The following is a 22,849-nucleotide window of genomic DNA, read 5'->3' on the forward strand; positions in this document are numbered from 1 at the left end:
GTCGTGTCTCAGTGCTTTGCATGAGGAGGGGTGCTGTGAGGAAGCCGGTCTGCCCACCCATGCAACTCTTCTGTCTTTTCCCTCTTCCTCTCCATCCTCCCATCCCCGCCCCCAACTCTCTGAGCCATCTCTTTCCTTCCCCTTCCGGTAACTTTCGCTCCACCCAAGCCACAGGTAGCCTAGCAAGAAACAAACAAACAAACAAACAAACAAACAAAAAAAGAGCAGAGGGAAGGAGCAGAAGTTATCAGTGGGGCTTACCTTGGTGGCTTTAGGGGTTAGGACATTTCCACAAGGGGGCTGATGCTCAGGCCTGTCCTGGCCACAAGTTTCAACCGAGCAAAGTTTGGGCAACCTAAGTTCTTGAAAGGAACCCTGAGTAGAGCTCCAGGGCCCAGAAACCTCTCTGGGGTCCAGAAGTTCTGTGGGTCAGGAACACAAGGGACAAAAAATAAGAGGGGCCAGGCTGCTTTATCAAAGCGCCTCCTCTCAATAAAGACACTGAAGTCTCCTGTTTAAACTATACAGCTTGGGCTGGAGGGACGGCTCAGTGGTTAGAGCGCAGACCGCTCTTCCAGAGGTCCTGAGTTCAAATCCCAGCAACCACATGGTGGCTCACAACCATCTGTGATGGGCTCCGATGCCCTCTTCTGGTGTGTCTGAAGACAGCAGCAGTGTACCCACATACATATAAATAAATAAATACATAAGTAAATCTTTTTTAAAAACAAGTTATACAACTTCGGGCCAGTGAGAAGGTTCATGGGTAAAGGCAAGTCGTCCTCCAGCCTCCACTCGTGTGCAATGGCACACGTGTACTGTGTCCCCCAACATATTTATTTGGGTGTGCTTGTTTTAAGCTCTTGTCTCTGTGTAGCCCTGGCTGTCCTGGAACACTGTATGTGTAGATCAGGCTGGCCTCCAACTCAGAGATCCACCTGTTTCTGCCTCTAAGTGCCGGGATTAAAGCTGTGCCCCACCACGCCTGGCTGGAAAAAAAAATATCGAGGCATACAACTCAGTGTTTTGGAGATGTATTTATTTAGTGTCTGTGTAGGGTGGGGGTATGCACAGTGGTGTGCATGTTGAGGGCAGGGGACAGACAAACCTGCAAGGATGGCTCTTCTCCCATGCATGGTCTGGGGATCCAACTCAGGTTGTCAAGCTCGGTGGCAGGTGCCGTTACTAAGCCAACTGGCCAGCCCTGACTTGACATTTTTTAGTCTATTCATTTGGGGACGGTGTAGCTATCCCTAATACGGACAGTGAAACTTTTTCCTCACCCTAGAAGCACCGTACCCACTGGTGCCTGCTCCCACCCACCCACTTCAGCCTAAAGCAAATGCTGATCTATTTTCTGTTTGCACATTTCCTGTTCCTTGGGTTTTTTGTTGTTTTTTTTTGGCAGGGGGGGGCTGGGGGAGTTCATACCAATGCACTTGATGGGTTGGAGGACCTCCTCTCCCTCCACAGTAAAGGTCAGACTTGGTAACAAACGCCTTCACCCACTGAGCCATTTCATGGAGCCTCATTTGCTGGCCTTTGGCTTTTGTATAGATCCTTCCCAAATATGTTCTGTAACTACCAACCATATCTCCAAAGTCCACCCATCCTGGAACATTCTCCTTCCCGCAAAGTCACCCTGCACCCGTGAGCTCGTGTGCTGTGCTCATGCACGTGTGTGTGTGTGTGTGTGTGTGTGTGTGTGTGTGTGTGTGTGTGTGCAGGCCGGAGGCCAGTCTCCGGCATCACCTTGCTTTTGTGAGACGGTGTCTCTCTCGGAGGCTGAGACTCAGTTTGCCTAGGATGGTTGTCCAATGAGCTTCAGGGATCGGTCTCCACACCCCACCCACCGCCGCTCCCAATGCTGGGGTTACAGGCTGCATCACTTGCACCCAGCTCCCATGTGGGTGCTCGATCAAACTCAGGTCCTCCTGCTGGTGCAAGCGAGCGCTTTCCTTCTCCCCAGTCCCGACTGATGACATTGTTTTTGTTCATGAACATCATTTTTTTCCTTGTCCAGTGAAGGATTTTACTGTGTAAAGTGTGTTGACTTTTCTCAAAGGACTTTTCTGTCCCGATCGAGATGGCCCTCGAGGTTAGAGTCTATGACATAACTGATCTTCAGGTGCTAAAGCAACTGCGTTCCTCAGAAAGTCTTGTTTTCTTGAGCTGGTATGTTGGGCCCGATTGGTCAGGGATGGGGGCCTCTGGGCCAAGCAGACACCTCAGAGGCCCCAAGCCTATCCTGGTTCCCCTGTGGCTCTTCCTGACTTACCCAGCAAGGGTATCAGCTGGCAGTCTGAAGATCTGTCCCATGCCTGCGGGAGATCAGGAGGTTCCAGGAGCACAGGCTCTAACGGATGGGCAGGGAGGGGGACCTGACAGCAAAACTGAACTATGAAGATAGAGAGGCCTTGAGGACCTGAGTCTTCCCTGCCACTGTAAGCCTTGGCTTCTGAGCATTTTGGCGACACTGGCAGTGACAAGGAGGGACAGTTGAAGGGGAACAGCTCTGGCTACCACTGTCAACTAAGAATAAGGTTACCTGTGAGGGAAGTCACTGGGTCCCTCGAGGACAACTCCAGTCACCTCTCCCTGCAGGTAGCTCACTTCCTGCCCTGCTCAAGCCCAAATCTCTTCACAGGGAAGAGGACAGCAGGGCCTCGAGCTGAGCAGTCAGACCAATCGAAGCCTTCCACTTTAGGGCGGACAGTCTCTTATGGACCTCGGGGAGGACATGGCTCAGGCAGGGACAGAGGCACCTCTTTTAGGGACAGCTAAGCTCTGCTCAGTTGTGAAATACGTGTCCCTAAATCCGGGAGGGTCACTGGAAGGAACAGTACAACGCAGGATTTGAGGGAGCACCTGGAGAAAAGTTACCCCAGCAGCATGGTCAATGTGGAGTGGGGTACACTAGGCTGACATCCTCTGGGAAGCTTCCCGGATTGCAGTTTTCTGGGGTGAGGCTCTCTAGCATAGGGAAGGTAAGCTAGGCAGGAGGGCACGGGGCCCATTGCTGTTTATCGGCACAGCGTCCACCAAGCCTTGCTGCTGTGCATGAGAGAGACGGGGGTGGGATGGGGTGGGTGGGGGGTGGGTAAAACTGCTCCCCACCCCCGACCCGTCAATAGACCACTGAAGAACCCCACTGGCCAAAGCCTCCTGGGGAATGAAAAACCTCCAAACTGCAACTCTTACACACCAGGCCCTCTGCAGAGGACCAACCTTCGGGGAGACAACAGGGTGCCAAGGACCAGCCTCGGCTTGGAGAGAGGACCTGAGAGAACTCGTGTCCGGGACTGGCAAAAACAACAGCTTGGAGTCGGATCCTAAGTCTGAGCTGACTGTCTAGGCTCTGCTAGAGACAGCTTTCTAGCCTGCTTTCTCTCTGATCTGCTTTCTCTGGAGATCTCTAGACAGACACCCTTTCTGTTCTGCTCAAGACAGTTCTCTCTGGCTGTTCTAAAAACTCTCTGGAGAGCTCATCTCCTGCAGACCATAAGCCCAGGCTTTTATTTTACATATCGATTGATCCAGTCATTGACTGCAGGTTTCCTTTTGAATGTCCTATGAGTTAGTATCCAGTGACCCTGGTTGCTTAATTCTTAGGAGACAGCAAGCACACGTTTTCTCTTAACATTGTAAAAGAATTCAGAGATCTGTCTGCCTCTGTTAGGCACAGAGGATAAACTAGCTGGGTAGGAGGGACCCGGTCCTGAAATTACCATTTCTACCACACCACGGGCCTGGACCTGCTGTCTCCCAGGCTGACTTTGTATCTTTCTGACAAGCTGGTTCATTAATGCAGCGGCCTCTGTTCCTTTGGATCTGTGAAGCCCCTCATAATTCATACTGCATCCTTATTTTTTACATAGTTGAGAAATTAGACATCTTGATGTTTTTAGAGTTCTTTCCCACAGCCTCAAGGGCTGCCCTGAAAGTCCTAGCGTTTACCATTTAGCTGAGACATAGCCACACCTTTGCTTCTGGGACTCATGCCGTCCCCGATTACTGTGGAGTCTTATTAACCATAACAGGGAGGGCATTCCTTAAAGGGGGAACGTAAAGATGTAGATTTTTATTATACACGCAAGCCTTATGCTCATGGTGGCTGCTGACTCTTCTGGAGACCCACGTCTGCTGGTCCTGTCTCAGGGGCTGGGACCATGTCATTCTGTCCCCACCAAGACCTAGCAGCTGGGTCTGTCAGAGGTGGCTGGCCACTTCACTTCCTCCTGCTGCACCCGTGTGTGTGTGTGTCTGTTGTACTGAGAGTCTCTGAAGACTTGAAAACGGCCATCTTCGAAAGGTGCTGAGATGCCGCTGGGCAGCTTAGGTCAAACAGCTGCCATCTCCACGGCAGGAGGCTCAAGTGCCAGCTGCTGCTCTGGTTCACTCAGGCTCAACCCCGAGGACAAAAGACTCAATTGTGTCACACCCAGGCTGGCCACCCACAGACCTAAAACGCCAGCACAAGGTCTGGCAAAACTCACAGAAAATAAAAACAAACAAACAAACAAACAAACAAAAACAAAAAGGGGCTCCCACAGAAGTCCAAATCGTTACCAATACATTTATTCGAGGAGATGTGTCTATCTTACCACGAGGGGAGGACTAGATGGCGGCCTATGTGACCTGTGCGTAACTGCACGGGTGAGTGAACCTTCATGCCCAGTGTCACCGGCACAGACAAGAGGATGAGGGGGGACATTCTGAGGAGTCACACAGGAGGAGGCGCCGCCCTTGTGTCAGGAAAGTAGTGTTGAGAACAAGGGCAGAACGCAGCAGCGCCAGCCCCCGGCCCAGGCCCAGGCTTGACGGTGCCCTATTTACAAAGCAGGAGGGGTGCTTCCGGCTGACTGGCAGGATGAGCTGGGCTGAAGGTGCAGGGATGCCTTGGAGTGACCTTTGCCTCTGCAGCCTTCCTCTGCCCGTGTACAAGATGGAGACTCAAGGACCTCTGGGCAGGAAGGGGATGCCACCAACACTGCTCTCCCAGGCTCCCCCAGGTGACCCACCTCCACCAGCCCACATGTGGACAGACACATGAAAAATATGGACACGAAGCCAGGCTGTGCTGGAGTCACCCTCAGGCGTCTGAGATGATGGGTCCTCACCAGGGGTAGGCCAAGACCCCATAAATGTTTGGTCGGGAGACTTAGGTTACTCCAGGGCAAAGCACGACCCTGATGACACCCGGCGGAAAAGCAGGCTAGAGCCACGGAAGAGCTGGCCCTGGTGGGGAAGAGCAGTAGTCAGGGGTGCTGGAGGGAACCTTGCCTCTCGCTGTGCCTATGATGAGGGTGGGTTATGCATGTGGGGACCCAAATCAGGTTGTCCGGCTTCCGTGGCAAGTACTTGTACCCACTGAGCTACCTCACTGGCCCCCAGTAAACCTATTCACCACCCAAAGCCACTCAACTTGGTTCCTCCTCAGGCCAGCACCTCACTGGATGGGTGGCAAACCAAGGCTGAGAAAGCTCACCTGCACACTCAAGTACTTCCAGCAGTGGATCCAGGACTTAAACACAGGGGAATACGGAGGGAGTCCAGCCTGCAGTCTGTGGAGAACATGGGGCCTCAGACATGTCATCAGCGAGGACTGGAGAATGTAGGGGGGCTGCACCCTATGCCCATCCCAACACCATGCTAACCCCACAGGGAATTATGTGTAGGTGGACGTCCCAGCAGCCTTGGTAGGGGGCCAGGTGGAAGGGCGCATACGTACCCACAGTTGTTTACCGCCATGAGATCTCCAACGAGCAGGAAGGGATAGGTCAGCATGCTCACTGCAATCTGAAGAGCACAGGGGCTTCAGGACCAGCAGGCCACTCACCAGGCCCACAGAGGCCCTCAGAGGCCCACAGAAGCCCATAAAGGCCCACAGAGGCCCACAGAGGCTCACAGAGGCCCACAGAAGCCCACAGAGGCCCTCAGAGGCCCACAGAAGCCCATAAAGGCCCACAGAGGCCCACAGAGGCCCACAGAAGCCCACAGAGGCCCACAGAGGCTCACAGAGGCCCACAGAGGCCCACAGAGGCCCATAAAGGCCCACAGAGGCCACAGAGGCCCACAGAGGCCCACGGAGGCCCTCAGAGGCCCACAGAGGCCCACAGAGGCTCACAGAAGCCCACAGAGGCTCACAGAAGCCCACAGAGGCCCACAGAGGCTCACAGAGGCCCACAGAAGCCCACAGAGGCTCACAGAAGCCCACAGAGGCCACAGAGGCCCACAGAGGCCCACAGAGGCCCATGGAGGCCTACCTCCAGTCCACCGTGGCCCTGAAGGGCAGCAGGCAGAACTTACCCCCATCGCAAACTTGGTATAGCTCCGGATGGCCAGGGCCTGGCTGAACTGTAGGACAGAAAGGAAGCAGGGTTTACCACAGGGATGTCAGGGGCAGCCTGCAGTTCTGTGGTACCCTTACTTGCCTCATGTACTCTCCACACTCCTCTTTCTGGGACAGTTCCTCCTGTGACCTCCCCATTAGGCCGCCAGGGTTGAAGAGACCAGTAAGGATTCTAGTGAGGCAGGCTCATTTCTAACTGTGTCTGGTAACCCACAGACCCCAGAGCGCCCAAGTGTGGCCCACATCTGCTTGATAGCTGCCCTAGCTTTACAGATACACCTGGTGAGGGATGCCCAGTGAAAGGACAAGTTCCACCCAGTGCCCAGGACAGAGCCTGGTTCTCCCCAGAATCCCAGGACAGGGCCTGGTTCTCCCCAGAATCCCAGGACAGAGCCTAGTTCTACCCAGTGCCCAGGACAGAGCCTGGTTCCACCCAGTGCCCAGGACAGAGCCTGGTTCTCCCCAGAATCCCAGGACAAAGCCTAGTTCTACCCAGTGCCCAGGACAGAGCCTAGTTCCACCCAGTGCCCAGGACAGAGCCTGGTTCTCCCCAGAATCCCAGGACAGAGCCTAGTTCTACCCAGTGCCCAGGACAGAGCCTGGTTCCACCCAGTGCCCAGGACAGAGCCTGGTTCCACCCCAGGACAGAGCCTGGTTCCACCCAGTGCACAGGACAGAGTCTGGTTCCCCCCAGTGCCCTGGACAGAGTCTGGTTCCACCCAGCATCCCAGACAGAGTCTGGTTTCCCCCAGTGCCCTGGACAGAGCCTGGTTCCACCCAGCATCCCAGACAGAGCCTGGTTCTGGGTATGAAGCACGTGGTCCCTCTGGCCTACTGCCCCCATCTCACCTAGCCTCCAATGCCTACTTCTAAAGCCTGACTTTCCCCAGAAAACAGATCTCACTAAGAAAGGTGATGCCTGGCCCTTGGCGTCTTCTCAAGCGGTCATCCCTACAGGATGCCCCAGAGCCCCTACAGAAGAAACGCCTGCTGGCCCTGCAGGTCTGGCACAGAACGTGCCTTCCACACAGCACTGACTGCTCAGAAAGGTGTGTGGGCAGCCTGGGCGGGCTGTGCTCCCCAACCCAGAAGGCCAGTCAAGGGCCTTGCTGTGGGACACAGCAAACTGTAGCTGTCTTCAGACACACCAGAAAAGGGGATCAGATCCCATTACAGATGGTTGTGAGCCACCATGTGGTTGCTGGGATTTGAACTCAGGACCTTTGAAAGAGCAGTCGGTGCTCTTAACCTCTGAGCCATCTCTCCAGCCCCCTAGCCTTGTTCTTTACGCAACCACAGTGCCTGCCTGCTCACCCACAGGCCTGAGTGACCACAGAGTCTGCCCACCCAGCGGCCTTAAGGCAGGGTAGAGCTGCAGGCATGTGCCAATTTCCCTGGAAATGAGGGTGCATATCCCATAAGCCCACTTGATTTGTAGGCAACAGAAGGGCAGTGAAGAGCTGCCTACCCAGGCTCCAGGGCCACCAGTCTCCTCACATCTCCTCCCCCGGGGATGGCCAGCCTGCGCCAATAGATATCCGCGGATCGCGAATGACTCGTCCCCTATCCCTCCAGGCCTGGCCATTCCTGATGTCAGAATGCCTGGCTCCCAGGAACACTAACCCATAGAAGGTCCCTGTTCCCTATCTTGGTTGAGCAGAACCCATCAACCCATCAGGTGCCCAGGCCTTCTGACCCATGCAGGCGAGGTCTGCAGACTTCAGCAGCCAAAGCAGGCTGGACAAGAAGGCACCATCCCAGCCGAGGGAGCTACAGCTGGGCTGTCTGTTGGTGTTAGGAATTGCCTTCAGCAGCGACACACTTCGGGCACTATTGCCATGGCAACGGCCATACATTCCCAGGAGACCTTTTGGCTCAATTCTCAACCCCCGCCTGGGAGCAGTTACGTCATATTCCAGATAAAAGTCAGACTCCTGCTCTCTCTCCTCCTCTTTTCTCTTCTTTCTCTCACCCCCTTCCCCTTGTCTCGTTCTCCCATTAAATCTCTCCATGTGGAACGGTGTTGGTGTTGGTTTGGTGTACTCTACTGTTGGTTTGGTATGCTCTATCCGGACGGGCGTGGGGCTGACATTTAACAACAACACTACCTCCCTTGACAAGCAGAGCTGACAGGTCATGATGCTCATGGGATAGAAGTTGGTTGTTCTGCTTTTGAGAAGAGGCTCCTTGACTGCATAACCCTCCTGCCTCAACTCCCAAGTACTGGGATTACATGCCTGGCCACAGTGGGGTTCTTTTGTTTGTTTGTTTGTTTGTTTGTTTGTTTTGAGACAGGGTGTCTCTGAACTCAAGAGATCTGCTTGCCTCTGCCTCCCAAGTGCTGGGATTAAACAGCATGCACCACCATCTCGACCGGGCTCTCAGTGGAGAGCATGAACCATGAAGGTTAAAGGACTGCGGGTATTAGCTACCCTTGCTCATTTACTGAAAGGTTTTGGGGAAACTGGGGCCCAATTGTAATACTGAAGGGGTCCCCTCTCTCCCCCAGGTCGAGAAAATCCCCAAGTCCCAGTCTGTCCCAGACCCTGGGCACCAGCACACAGAAAAAAAGGCGAGCCCTCGCTCCAACCAACCTGGGAACCTGGATTCTGGTCGTTTCCCAGCCCCCCTGGGGTGTCACTCACGCTGTCGTCCACCAAGTAGGCATTGATGAAGTGGGCCAGCAGGTTACAGCCCCACAAGAAAACCACATCGCCCAGGAGGTGAGGGATTAAGCCGCTAAAAAAATAAGGTGAGCAGAGATGAGCAGGGAGGAGACCTAGAGGTGGGCAGGCTGCACCCAGCTTACCCCTGCAGCAGCCAGCTCCTACCTGCAGCAGCCGCTTACACCTGCTATACCCAGCTCTCACCGGCAGCACCCGCTCTCACCCGCAGCACCTGAGGCCCAGCCTTTGGCAGAGCCTGCAGGGAGTATCACAGCCACCCTGTGCAGATTCCTGTCCTCCTCCCACACAGAGGTCTCGGGTGTCACAAATTTGTTAGTGGTGTCACAAGCTGTTTTCAGTCTGCAGAAGCCCTGGTATCATGGTGTGAAAGCAGCCACACCAGGCAAACACAGATCCTAGAGGAGTACCGGTCGGGTAGCCGCTACTCTAGGTGGCTGCTCCAGACCAGTTCTCGGTGAGCAGCTTAAGTAATGTCTCTGTTTGCTTTCTGGAATGTTCCACCTACAGTGAGCCGTGCACCTCTCAAGTGCTTGCAAGGACTGCTACCCTGCAGTGACACCCTTGGGGGCAAACAGCTCTCCAAGTCAGGACCAGAAGGTCCCCTGTGACAATGGCCAGAGAGACGGCACAGCAGTTCAGAGCTTTTACAAAGGACCTGGCTGGGGGCTGGGGATTTAGCTCAGTGGTAGAGCGCTTACCTAGGAAGCGCAAGGCCCTGGGTTCGGTCCCCAGCTCCGGGAAAAAAAAAAAAAAAAAAAAAGAACCAAAAAAACAAAGGACCTGGCTGGGCTCTACTTCCAGGGATCTGAAGCTTCCCTCGGCCTCCATGGATCCTGTGTATCCGTGGTGTACATAAACTCACCCAGCCACACACAGGAAAGCAACGGATACATGCCTTTTCCCCTTAATCTTATAGACGAAAGTCCAAGAAAGTGTTAAGTAGCGTGCCTGTGTTCAGAGGACGGTCAACAAACATTCTGGTGGACGCATGTCCTTCCCCAGTGGGTGCATAGGGTGTAAACTATGCATCGTACTCCAAAAGCAAGCATGTGCTGGGTGTGACCCCAGTCACAGAGCTGGCCGGTGCCAGGCGACGTGTCAAGGTCTCGTGTACCTGGCACCTGGATCCATGTTCTCACACATGGATGTGTATAGAGATGGGTTTCTCAACCTTGGCTCTGTGGCCATTTGGAGCTGAGCAATACCTAGCTGTCTCCTGTGCCAGCTCTGACATCTATAAGACACCCCTGGACATCACCAATGACGACAGGGGGCAGAATCACCGCTACTGAGAGACACAATCTGCCTATCTCTATTCCAAGTCACTTCCTGACTAAAGACGCACCATAAAGCCATCTGTCGAGCCAGGAAAATCACAGCTCAAGAGATTAGCAGGGAGCCCGTCTCGGAGTGCTCTGCACGTGACCACTGTAGGCCACTGCCTGGGCCTTCAAATGACAGAAACAAAAGCCCTACTTGTCAGCCCAGCTTCTCGGCCGTCCGAAGCTCATTCTTTCTGGATTGTCTGTATGATCTGAGCTTTCTTGTGGGTAAGCTGGGCTCAAGGACAAGAGTATGGAATCTGTGGCCCTTGGGAGATAATGTGCCCAGAGACACGGGTCTCTGAGCCCCTGCTAATGGTTGACTTGTGGAAACGCAGACCCAGCCAGGTCTGATTTTCTGACTTGGCAAGAGAAGATCGAAACATGGGTTCCTGTGCAAATTATCTTGAGCATTCGATGTCCAGTCACTGTTAGAGCCCACTGCCTGGAGGCGGTGGGTACACTGCCACTTTAACAGTCACCTTTGGCTTCCAAAGACCGGCTCTGTGTCCCGGGTAACCCCAGATGCGGCCTGGCAGGGGCTGGCTAGGGGCTGGCTAGCTCATCCCCTCAGCATGGGATATAGTGTGTGTGTAGTGCTGGATGAAAAGCCCAGGCCCTTGTTAAGCCGAGCACGCATCCAACCACTAAACTGTAGCCCTTGCCCAGGCCCACTTTCATTTAAGCTGGGGCCTGAAGGGGTTGGGTAGCTCTGCCCCCCACGTTGTTACCAAAGTAACACAGCTGCCGCCTGCTCACCCTGGGGCATGCTCCTGTGGTTAGTCCAGGGCGGCAGCTGCGACCCAAGGGGCTGAGGACACACCTGTTAGTGGCTGTTACAGGGAATAAACTCACGTACACGAAGAATCCCAGCAGCCCCTCCTCCTTGAAAATCTTCCCAATGGAGCTCAGCACGCCACTAGGGAGGCAAGATGAAGACAAAGTCACCCCGCAGGGGGTCACCATCCAGCCGTACTCAGACTAGCAGGTGCTAACAGGAGACCCCACGGGGAGGAAAAAAACAAGAGCCTTTGGGGGTAGGGTGAATTCACACCACTGTAGAGACTAGGACATAACAATCCCAGCTCTCTCTTCCGTGCCTGCACCTCACATGCACCTCTCAGGAGCCAAGCAAGCTCCGAGCTGAGGACCTGAGGCCAATGAGGAGCGGAAGGGGAGGACAGAGGGGAGCACCTGCACAGAGCAGCAGAAGACCTTGGATTAACCCAGGAAAAAACCCTCCAGCCCTCCCACCCAGGAAGCTTGGGGTCTGGAGCCCTTCAGTGCGGCCTTCTGGAGAGGAAGAGGGTGGGCTGCAGCTTCCTGGCCCTGTACCCCGCTCTGTGATCTGTGACTGGAAACAGCAGCTGGCCCACAGAAGAGCTGCACCGCCCAGGTAGAAGCACCAGGCACCTAAGCCTTACCGGCTAGATCTGGTCCCGGGCTCCAACCCCCACTCCCTGCCCCGCCACAACCAGAGCTCTTTTCAGCGGCCTGACCCACTGGGGTTTCAGCCAAGCTGTCCCCTCCGGGTCATTTACCAACCTCCTACTTCAGTCTGGGGAAATCAAGCAACTCTGTGGAAAACAACCAAAGTCAGGAAATAGCAGAGGAAAAGGCTGGTGCTTGGGCCCCAGGCCTCCCGGATGAGCTGAGCTCTGGGCATGTGAGGAGCAGGAAAGCCTCTTGGTAGAGGGTGAGAGGGAAAGGAGGGACAGGAAGCCAGAGAAACCTAGCTGTCCAGGAGGTGATTCCAGCAGCGCAGGGCATTGAGATTCTGCACCCAACTCCTCAAGGAGCCAAGGGTCTCTTAGAGAATCAAGTGAGGGAGGGGCAGAAGGAAGCTCGGGTGCGAGCAGCAGTGGTGCTACTCCCAGTGAGAGGAGGGACAGAGACGCCCAGGCGTCACCTACCTGTACTTGGCCTCGCGTCCTACGAACTGTACCATGCAGCGCATCGAGATCACTGAGGGGACAGAAAGCTTGGGGTGACCCGGTGGGCCAATGGCTCAGCACCCTACCTCTGTGGTGTCTGGGCCAGAGCGGCCCCTGTGCCACACAGGAAAGGACAGGACAAGAGGGTCTCGGACCGCACAGGCATAGCATCGCCTCTGACTGGGGAGGGATCGAGGTAGTCCCGGTCATAATCCATGGCCCATGGTGGGGCCGGTCTACACCCACCCACCTGTACCGTAGTGGGCTCAGCTGCCGTGTCCTTACCATGTAAGGGATGGGCCAGCATGCGCGACACGCACTGCATCATCATCTCATAGGACGTCTGCAAGAGAGTGGGGGGTGGGGATGCCATCAGGCCCGGGATTCATGGGGAGCTACAAGCCTACACAAGGAAAACCGGATTCCCTGCTCAGGCCCCGGTTTGCCAAGGATGCTGCCCACTCTCTCCCTAATCCTCCCTGAGGTATGAGGCCGTCCTGGGCCAGAGCAGTTAAAGAGGCATGTTGTAGGGAGGGAAGTCCCTCGAAGTATCCAGCTAAGCCTCCTCCCGCCTAGGCAAGCATGAGGACCCAAGCCAACTGGGGATGAGAGTTCTCCTCTCTGGCCCTTGACACCCACCTCCTTCACAACTTTCTTCAGTGAGGTCTTCATGTCATCCTTGTTGGAAACCTGCTCGATCTCGTCTGGAGGGAAGACCTAACCACAAACACGCCGTGAGACTGACAAGCACGCCTAAGGGGCGCTGGGCACTGTGCCCATTGTCTGGGCCGTCATTAAGCACCAGGTTGGGGGGTTGGGGATTTAGCTCAGTGGTAGAGCGCTTGCCTAGCAAGCACAAGGCCCTGGGTTCGGTCCCCAGCTTCAAAAAAAAAAAAAAAAAAAAAAAAAAAAGCACCAGGTTGGGGACACAGAGTGGGAAAGCCGGAGGCCTCCCAAGCACAAACCTAGGGGCCGTGTCCTGGGGTCTGCACAGGAAGTGGGACCATGGCTGGCAGGCTGTACCTGGTAGTGACCAGAGCCTGGGGAACCTTGGGTAACGGCTCACCTTTTTCATGCTGCCCCGGGTCACAGTGGACAAGGCGTTAGACATCAGGCGGGGGCTCAGGCCCCGGAACAACCCTATCTTCCCATCCACCTGCACAATGTACTTGGCTGTAGGAAAGTAAAAGGGGGGAGGGGGTGTTACACCCAGCCCAGGACACCCACCACCAGACCACACACCCAGACCAGTGGTTTCCCAGTCACAGCTGGATGCAGCCTGAGGGAGTGTGTGTCCAGGGCCCGACACCCGACTGCGATCCCGAGTGTCATCTGACCTGTCTCTTTTAGGAAAACGTTTCAACGTTCTGACAAATAGGCTCACTGGGTTTCTTGCTTGCTCCCTTGCTATGCTGTAATCCAAAACCAATTTCAGCTGCTTGTAAAGTGGTTTCCTTGGGGTGGGGGCGGAGCGCCCACAGGCAGGGATGACCGACCTTCCCCACCTTAGGGAGGGGGAAAAGAAATGGATGGGAAGGGGCTGGAGAGATGGCTCAGCGGTTAAGAGCACCCGACTGCTCTTCCAGAGGTAATGAGTTCAATTCCCAGCAACCACATGGTGGCTCACAACCATCTGTAAAGAGATCTGATGCCCTCTTCTGGTGTATCTGAAGACAGCTACAGTGTACTTATATATAATAAATGAATAAATAAAAAAAATTAAAAAAAAAAAAAAAAAGAAATGGATGGGAAGGCAGACCTGAGGAGGTCTACAGGGCACGCCGAGGCTGGGACACCCAGTTCCTGTCACTGTGCTGTGCTATACCTAAGATGCCCCCAGCAGCTGCTGGTTCCTGTGTGTGAGGAACAAGGCAGAAACAGGGACAAACAGAAACGGAGGAGCTCAGGGGGACCCTGGGGCTTCAGGTAACAACAGGGACTTTGCTGTCCCACTGCTGTATCTCACATCCAGCATATGACATCTTGAATTCACTCCCTGCTTCGCATTTAACCCACGTTCAGTAAGGTGATGTGTCTCTCTAGACCCTGGAAGCCAGAACAGCGCTCCCTCAATGTGGTCTGCTTCCAGACCTGTGACATCAGCTCTCTAGCACCGCACACAGGAAGTGACGTGCACGTGTGCCCCTTTTTCCCTCTGCAGCAGACTCAGTGAGGGCTCCCAGGGATGGGGGAGTGCACCTGTTACCTGTATGCAGCTTCCTGAGAAGGGGGAGGGCAGGGAAGAAAGGGCTGGGGAAGGCCGTGAGGGGCCAGAGGGCTGGGGAATGACTCGGGCAAGGCCACCCTATGTTAGTCTGAGGGGGCAGGCTCAGGTAGAGCCTCTGTGTGGCTCCCATAGAACCAGCTCCAGGACCCCAGGGCCTATTTGTAGAGCCCGAAACTTCCTCCCAACCCCCCCCCCCCAGGATTCTGGCCTCAAGCCACAGAATGTCCACAGCTGTGGGGCTCTCTACGACAGTGCGGGGGAGGAGGTCGCACTGGCCAGACAGTTCTAGACAGCGAGACAGCCAGGCACTTCCTGACTAAGGAGCAGCTCCTGAAATCTGATCTGAAACATTTATAAAACCTGGGTGGGGGCACCTCAGAACCTGGCTCACTCTTGCAAGAGGCCCTCGGGTGATGTCAGGATGGTCCCATGTGGACAGGCACGGCCTCAGACATGAGTGAAGGCGCCACTGTAGGCAGATCTGAGAAAGCCTGGTTGCCACAGGCCTTCACTCATTATCTTTGTGTACAATGGTGGGTGGGGGTGGTCTGCTTCTATGGCTTCCCACTTCCCCTACACCAACAATCTTAAAATAACACAGACGCATTTCCCTACAAAACGACCCATTCTGCCTAGCCCTAAGAGTACACCCAGAACTGAAGGCAAAATTGGAAAAAGAACCCGACCTCTGGCTCTGCCAACAGTGAGTGTGTAGAGCGGAGAAGGTGGCTCAGAGGTCAAGCACCAGGTTGTGCAGCACGGAGACTTGCAGAGAATATTCTAGACTAGCCAAATGGGCGGACTTGGGCAGCACACTCAGAAAGACACTTGTAGGAAGCACCTTAGGGACATCCGACAGGAGGGACAAGGAGTCACAGCTAGAGAGACCCTTCCACGCCCTAGCTAGCTGCCAGCCACAGGCTTGGGGAATCACAGCCAAGACAGACAGGTGGGCATCTGTTCAGAGACCTCCCCACAGGGATTCAATAAGGAACCCGAGCAGTTAGTATATTTTCCTCTACACAGCACAGTGGGGCTGCAGCAAGCAAGTGGTTGCTACACCAGCTCCTGTATCTGCAGAATCGATGCCTCCCCGTGTGGTTCTAGAATCAGTCTGTGCCCTGCAGCCTGGGCTCACAGACTCCCACCTGACCCCCGCTGCCTCGGGCCACTCTTGGGTCCCCTCCTTAGAGCTGGCACTGGCTCCTGGTGCCAGAATGCATAGCAGGTTCCCAGGTACAACTGGGCCTGTGGCACTCACCATAGGTGAAGAAGCTCGGCAGGTAGAGGACTTTCCTCCCCAGCACATTGGTCCCAAGGGTGGGGGGCATCGGCTCATGACCCACCTTCAGAATCAACAGAGACAAAAGGGTCACTGTAAGGCAGCGCACAGCTTCCTGGCTCCAAGTCCTACACGGCTGGTCCCATTTCCCCGGGGAATATCAGCTGGTGTCCCTTTATCAATGCCTAGCCCTTGGTCCCACCCTGGCCCCAATCTAAATCACAAGCCCTCCACAACCTTTTACTACAGTTTACAAGTTTGCCCATTATTATCGAGTGCATGACGAGAAGAGGGAGACTAGTGCGCAGTGCATGACGGGAAGAGGGAGGCTAGGACGCAGTGCATGACGGGAAGAGGGAGACTAGGACGCAGCGCACCATGGGAATAAGGTGCAATCCTTGCAGTCAAGAGACAACTTTGTTGAGTTGATTCTCTCCTCCTGCCCTCCGGTGAGTACTAGGGATAGAACTCAGGCTGCTTTGTACATTTTGCGTCCCTGTGTGTTTGTACTCGGGTGCACGACGCATCCATGGAGTGCACGAGTTGGTGTTTTCCTTCCACCACGTGGGTCGTTTGGATTCAGTTCAGGTCCTCAAGTATCTTTGGCAACAGGCGTCTTTACTGACTGAGTCATCCCGCCCGCCCAGAAACACACATTTAATTTTTTTTAAACACTAATTTTTGTGTACACGTTTGTGTGTGTGTCATGGCATGCATGTGGAAGCCAGAGGACAGTTTGCAGGAACTGGCTCTCATTCCGTTCTGTAGGTTCTGGGGATTTAAATCACGTGTCTTTACCTGCTGAGCCAATTCCACTCTCCTGAGAATAAACCTGCTAATTCTCATCTTCAGGACAAAACTTCATTCCAGCCTAAGTCCCAACATACTGACAAAGGGCGGCCTGGGACTTCAGACAGCTTTGTGCTGCCACCTACCCCTAAATTCCTCTAAGCTTAGTGTAAATATTTTCCCCACCTGTCCCTGCCAGTCCCAGGCTTAGCTAATGTGGCCTTAAACCCACCTGTATGGCTGCACTCTAATCTCAACTGCCCTGTAGCGCTGGGACAAAATGGCCCTCATCTTGTGCACAGCCACTACAACCTTCCCGGTAAAGCAGTACGTTAGATCTGTCAACCCCACGGGCAGCACAGCTAGAGGGCGGGGCCACAGATCAGAGTCTAAGTGGGATGAGGACAATCTCTCTTGGGCCCTCAGCACAAACAGGGCAGCACCTGCTAGGTGTAGCAGAGGGCAAGACCCACAGGTTAGGAAGCCTGGCCTTGTCAGCCACGCGTGGGGCCCTTTGCTGGCTGCTGCCTTTTCTTCGCCTTCCTGGCGTTTCATCAAAGTTCACATGATCCCAATGGCTCTGACTCCGAGACATACTGAGGATGGCTGATTGTAAATGTCTTAATTCTTTTTTTAAAAGATTTATTTATTTTATGTATATGAGTACACGGTTGCTGTCTTCAGACACACCAGAAATGGGCATCAGATCTCATTACAGAGGGCTGTGAGCCACCGTGCGGTTGCTGGGATTTGAACTCAGGGCCTCTGGAAGAGCAGTCAGTGCTCTTAACCGCTGAGCCAACTCTCCGGCCCAAATGTCTTAATTCTTATTATTCGGAACACAACTCTGGAGTCCCGGTTTCCTCTGGCCACCTTTGCTGTAAGTTCCAGGGATGGGACTTGCAGGCTCCAGCTGGAGCAACAAGTGGCCGGCGTGCTGCTAAACCCATCTCAAGGACCCTGACTGTAAATGTAAAACTCCTTTATTGTGAGGCAGATGGCTTTTCCTTCCAGAGTTCTTCTTCTAGGTCAGAAGTTCCCTTCAGCTTCTTTAAGTGGTAGGTGGTCCTTCCTTTATGCTCCAACTTCAAGCCTCAGGCTCTTGTTATTATGCTGCCCTCCCACATCTTATCAGTACAACTACGACCTGACCCTGAAAGCAGGTCCCTCAAGTGCACATCCTCTCCAATCTGTTGCGTTTATTGTCTTGTGTCCGCTGCGCTATCAAGGGTACACTGCGAGCCTCGGTCAAGTTCAGCTTGATTTGTTCCCACGTCATGCTCACCCAGATGTGTTTCTGACGGCCACAACCGAAGCCAAGACCTCGAACCCCGTACCTAACACTGGCAGGGCCAGCTCACCACCTTCAGTACTACCCTGCCTCCACCCAGATACCCACGTTGATCTAAGGCTCAAGGTCTGGCACTGCACACCTGCTCCCTGCAAAACACAATCTGTTGTTATTATTACGTATTCTTCAGTGTTATGGATTGCTAAGCTATAGCCATTAAGCTCTCTCCCTAAAGTTGTCACACACACCCCCCCATGGAGCTCTCGGGTTTGCACCCACGTGCCGCCTCGTTCCCATCCCCCTCACTTTCCAGGTCCCTCTCCAAAGACTTTTTACATCATTCTTCAATCCCCCACACTAACGCCAACCATGCTCCCAATGATAAGTCACTTTCCGTGTGCCCTCCCACACCATACCCAGAGGCCTGCCATCCCGAAGTCCAGCATTCAATTCCCACCCGATCAGCTCCCAGCACCCCCACTGCTCAGCTCAGACACTGCCAAAACCCAGCGTCTCCCCTAAACTGAGGCTTTCTCCAGCTGTAACCCCATGTTGTAAACACATATTCACATCACAACAGGTCTGTGCTGGTCTCCAACTGTCCCATCAGCGGTCTCCAAATCTCAGGCACCACTTGATGCCCAATGGCCCTGATGGTTTCTTCTCCTTCCTTCTCATATTTCTAGTCAAACTCCAGATTCTGTTATCTCCATTCATCAAGACCCCAGGGCTTCAGCAACTCCTTAAGGCCCTCTCATTTCAAAACATAATTAATTATAATTCTCTCGGGTCTGTGACGGGGACAGTACAATAATCTCACACCCCATTTGCCTTAAATCAAACCTCAAATCTTAAGCCTCCATCTCAAACCTCACCACCCATCCTCCACTCCTTTGGGAAAATGCTAGACTCCGTCTTTGATTATCAGTCTGAGCCTCAACCTCGAGACAATCAAAACTCTCCCCACCTCCCATCACACACCAACCCAATTCTGCCAAATGCACACCTCCTCCTTCCAATCCTATCCCTCCTCCCCTTTTACCCTCCCCCCATCCTCTCTTGGATTCAATAGCTGGCAACAAGCAAAACACCGTTTAGGTGCCCAGGCATCCTTGAATCCAGACATCCCTACCTTCGCTCCAGCTTTGGACAACCCTTACCTATTATGCTTATCCCCAAACATATTTCTGCCCATTCCCAACCCACGCAGACACAATTACTTCAATTCCTTCCCTCCCCCCACTAAATGCGTCATCCCGTTCCCCTCTTCCCCCCTTCCCCCTAAAAGCTGCCTCCTGGCTCCCCTTTCCAGACACATCGCTACCACCGCTCCACTCCCCCCTCCAATGCGGAGGCCCCTCCTCCCTCCAAATCTGTCGTCGCCATCAAATCTACAGGCCCCTTCTCAAGTAAACCGATAGCTCTTCGCGGCTGCATTCTTTCCCTACGAAATTTCTGGCCCTGGTGCCCATTCCTTTGTCCCTCAAAGCGCTTTTTACCCATCTCAATAAATCCAGAGCCTCAACGTCCTCTGCCCCAAATGTACTCACCTTCTAAACACTTCGCATTCGTACCCAGCCAGCCCTCCTCTCTACCCATTCGCCAAAACTTCCCGGCCCTCCCCCAATCCTGTAGCTTCTTCCTGCACCCCAAATCCATTACTCTTCGGAATCTCAAACCCACTGCCTCCGACTATTTACCTCCCACACTTTATCGCTCTTCCCTGCACCCCAAAGCCTTTCCTATCCCACGTCTGTCACTCTCGTCCCTTTGCTCCCTCCCAGCACCTTCAAATCGTTTCCTTTCCCACGTCAATCACTCAGGTCCCTCAGCCCCCTCCGTGCACCCCGACACCGCACATCCCATCCACATCCTCCCGCGGAGCCCCCCGCCCCACCTGGATCAGCAGCTTCACGTAGAGCAGCGGGTGGCTGAGAGCGGTCACGCCCGCGCCCAGCGCCACGAACAGCGCCTCGGTGGTCGGGGCGTTGTCCCCGGAGCCCGGAACGCCCGCGCCGCCGTCCATCCTGCGCGCCGACGGCTGAGCCGCGGGCCGAGGATGGCGAGGGTGCGCGCGGTGCGCGGGTGGCGGGTCCCGAGCGCGGGCCTCGACTCCCGCCGGCGCGCCGCCCCGAGCTCCTGCACCAGCTCCGGCTCCCGCCATCCCCGCGGCGCGGCCCGGAGCCCAAGGCGCCACTTCCGGGTCCGAGGCCCCCATGGCGCCAGGCGTGGAGGTCACTCCCCGTCACGTGGGTTATGGCCACGCCCCCAGAGCGTCAAGGGGCGGATCCGGGCAGCACCACTCACGCCGCGGGGCAAAGGGGCGTGGCTGGCCGGGCAAGTGGGATCTGGTGGTGCTCCTGGCCAGGAGCTGGTTCTCTGCAGCTCGGGACCCGCCCCTTTGCGGACCAGACCAGTCATCGCAGTGGTGCCTACCGGTCGGTCTCTGCGGCCCGCCTCTGCACCCCTCCAGCATGCTTCTCGGTTCTGAGTAAAAATCCCTCAGTGTTTAAGTAACTCGCAGCTAAGGAGGGTTGGGAACACTCTTTGCCTGTGCACTTATTATACTGGCTCAGTGCTGGGTGCCTAGACCTAGGGTAGCTCTAATCTAATGCCTGCAGCAATTCCTAGAGCCACCTTCCAGGAAAGTGCTTAATCCAGCCAGTGATCTGTTTCCACCTCCGAGCAAGCACAGCAGCTCTCTGCTGGTCTTGCACTGGCCAATAATAGTTTTCTGGTAATGAACCTTAGAGTCGGAAGGGACCCTTTGCTTGAACTTGTCCTGTTGGCTAGTTTGTGAGGAAGGTCTTTGGAATAGTCAAAGTCTGGATCCCTCCCGGATTGCCCATGAAAAAAGCCATCACGGCCACCACTCCCACCCCAACCTTTGTGATTTTAAAACCTTACAGTTTCCTCTCTTAGTGGGTTCCTAAACTGGCACGCATGCACGTGCGCGCAGGAACACACACACACACACACACACACACACACACACACACACACACACGTCTGTGTGTTTCAGTTCGCTGTCTCATCAAACCTCCTACTCTCTTCCAGACAGGACTTTAAATGACTTCCTTTTGCCTGATTTAGCTTCCTCGTCCGTCGATCTTAAAGTCAAGTTCATAGCACAGCACTAAACCCGGAAGAAGTCCTAGTTTCCAGAGATGTGGAAAGGGTAGGATTTACCTTATGTTCCTGACATTTGCCCACACAAATCCGTTCCATCCGTGGGCTTTTCTTCCATATTTTCCCCAGTGCCTTGTTTTTCCAGTCTGTATTTGACTGTCCACCATTGCACCCTGTTTTTGTCTGGCCCTTTCATAATTCAGCTCCCTGTACTGTACTGTATTGTATTGTCTGACATTAATATCTATCTTTCGCCACCTCAAATGTAGGGATGCATATAAAGTATATCTTCGAGGAAACTATTCCTAAGTGAATGGACCAAACAAAGAAACTCAAGTACAAACAATCCAGTGTGGTGGCACATACCTGCAAACTAAGCCCCAATACTCAGGAGACAGAAGCAGCAGGGCCAGCCTGGGTTGTGCACTATGCTACATCAGTTTCTTTGACTGAAGTTGATAGCCAGCTGTCAGTCAATCACAAGTTCTTTCGTTCACATCGTAGTTACTAATATTAACTCAAGATACAAATCACACTGTAATTATGAGTGGTGTGTGTGTGTGTTTTATAGAATGACTTCAAAGGGTTCCAGAGGCTTAAGGGTTTGAGAGCGTTCTTACCAGAGGCAGAGGGAGAGAAAGTGACTTCTGAGGTTAGATATTAACCAGTCCATCTGGAGAACGGCTCAGGAAGTGCAGAGCTGCTGAGAGCTTTCGGGACTAGGAGAGGAAGGGAGTCCAGTGGCATCGCTAAGGTCTGGGTACAGGCAGGTAGCCAATGGACAAGCGTGTGGATGGTAAGTCAAACACTGGGAACCCAGCTAAACGGAAGCCCCTGCGATTGCCAGGAGTTCTCCACTCCTCTGCCCCTTGACATATACACTGAGCGGTCAGAAGATAGGGCTGGCATCCAGGGTTAGATATCTTCCTTTCTATGAGGTCCAGGTGAGAATATTGCACCCTTCCCTGGTCTGGCGTGCTACGTTCTGGGGCCTGGTTTGTTTTGTTCCACAGGCATGAGTGTTCTGTCTGCGTTTATATTTATGTGTGTGCCTGGTACCCAAGAAGACCAATGGTTGTGAGCTGAGAACTGAACCAATTCCTCTGTGAGAACGACCAGCGTGCTTAATGGCTGTTGTCAGGAGCAGACGCCAGATTTCCTCCCTTTTCTCCCCAAAAGGAGCCCAAGACTCAGGGATGTTTGTTTGTTTGTTTTTCAAGACAGGGTTTCTCTATGTATCCCTGGCTGTCCTGGAACTCCCTCTGTAGACCAGGCTGGCCTCAAAGTCTCGGAGATCTACCAGCCTTGGCCTCCTGATGGGGTTAAAGGCAGCATTTCCAACAAACTCCAGGGCTGCACACATCCGAAGTCATCAGTCTACCCCTGAGCCACACTCCACGATGGGGTGGGTGTGTATGTGGGTGAGCTGAGTTCTACAGTGGGGACTGGCCGTCCTGGGGTACCTGTGCTCACTATGGGTACTCAATGGGTGCCAAGAGTCACTACTTGGCCATGACATTGTCTGGACACGCCCATTCCTCATCCTAATTTTTAGGCTCAACAAAGGGTGAAAGGAAATAACACACACTTGAAGAGCAGGCTAAAACCGGAGGTTCAGCATGACAAAAAAAAAATCAATTTGGAAAATTGAAAACCCTCTGTCAAAAAAGTTTTTAAGATTTATTTGCATGGGGTTGGGGATTTAGCTCAGTGGTAGAGCGCTTGCCTAGGAAGCGCCAAGGCCCTGGGTTCGGTCCCCAGCTCTGAAAAAAAGAACCAAAAAAAAAAAAAAAAAAGATTTATTTGTGTGAGCGTGCATATGCCATGCGTGCGTGC

At 54.0% G+C, this 22,849-nt stretch overlaps 1 protein-coding gene across 2 annotated transcripts; it reads right to left on the reverse strand.

Annotated features, from left to right (window-relative positions):
• Positions 1-4,556: 4,556 nt before the first annotated feature.
• On the reverse strand, positions 4,557-20,110 carry Mtch1 (mitochondrial carrier 1). Of its 2 annotated transcripts, none has more exon segments than NM_001434572.1 (12): positions 4,557-5,238; positions 5,489-5,564; positions 5,732-5,799; positions 6,310-6,357; positions 8,998-9,091; positions 11,221-11,280; positions 12,275-12,326; positions 12,581-12,638; positions 12,935-13,012; positions 13,362-13,468; positions 15,784-15,868; positions 19,782-20,110. In NM_001434572.1, coding segments are annotated over 12 exon segments (1,119 nt in total). In that variant the 5' UTR covers positions 20,103-20,110; the 3' UTR covers positions 4,557-5,166.
• Between the last annotated feature and the right edge of the window lie 2,739 nt (positions 20,111-22,849).

Source organism: Rattus norvegicus, chromosome 20, assembly GCF_021556685.1.
Source record: "Rattus norvegicus strain SHRSP/BbbUtx chromosome 20, alternate assembly SHRSP_T2T, whole genome shotgun sequence".
Lineage (NCBI taxonomy): Eukaryota > Metazoa > Chordata > Mammalia > Rodentia > Muridae > Rattus > Rattus norvegicus.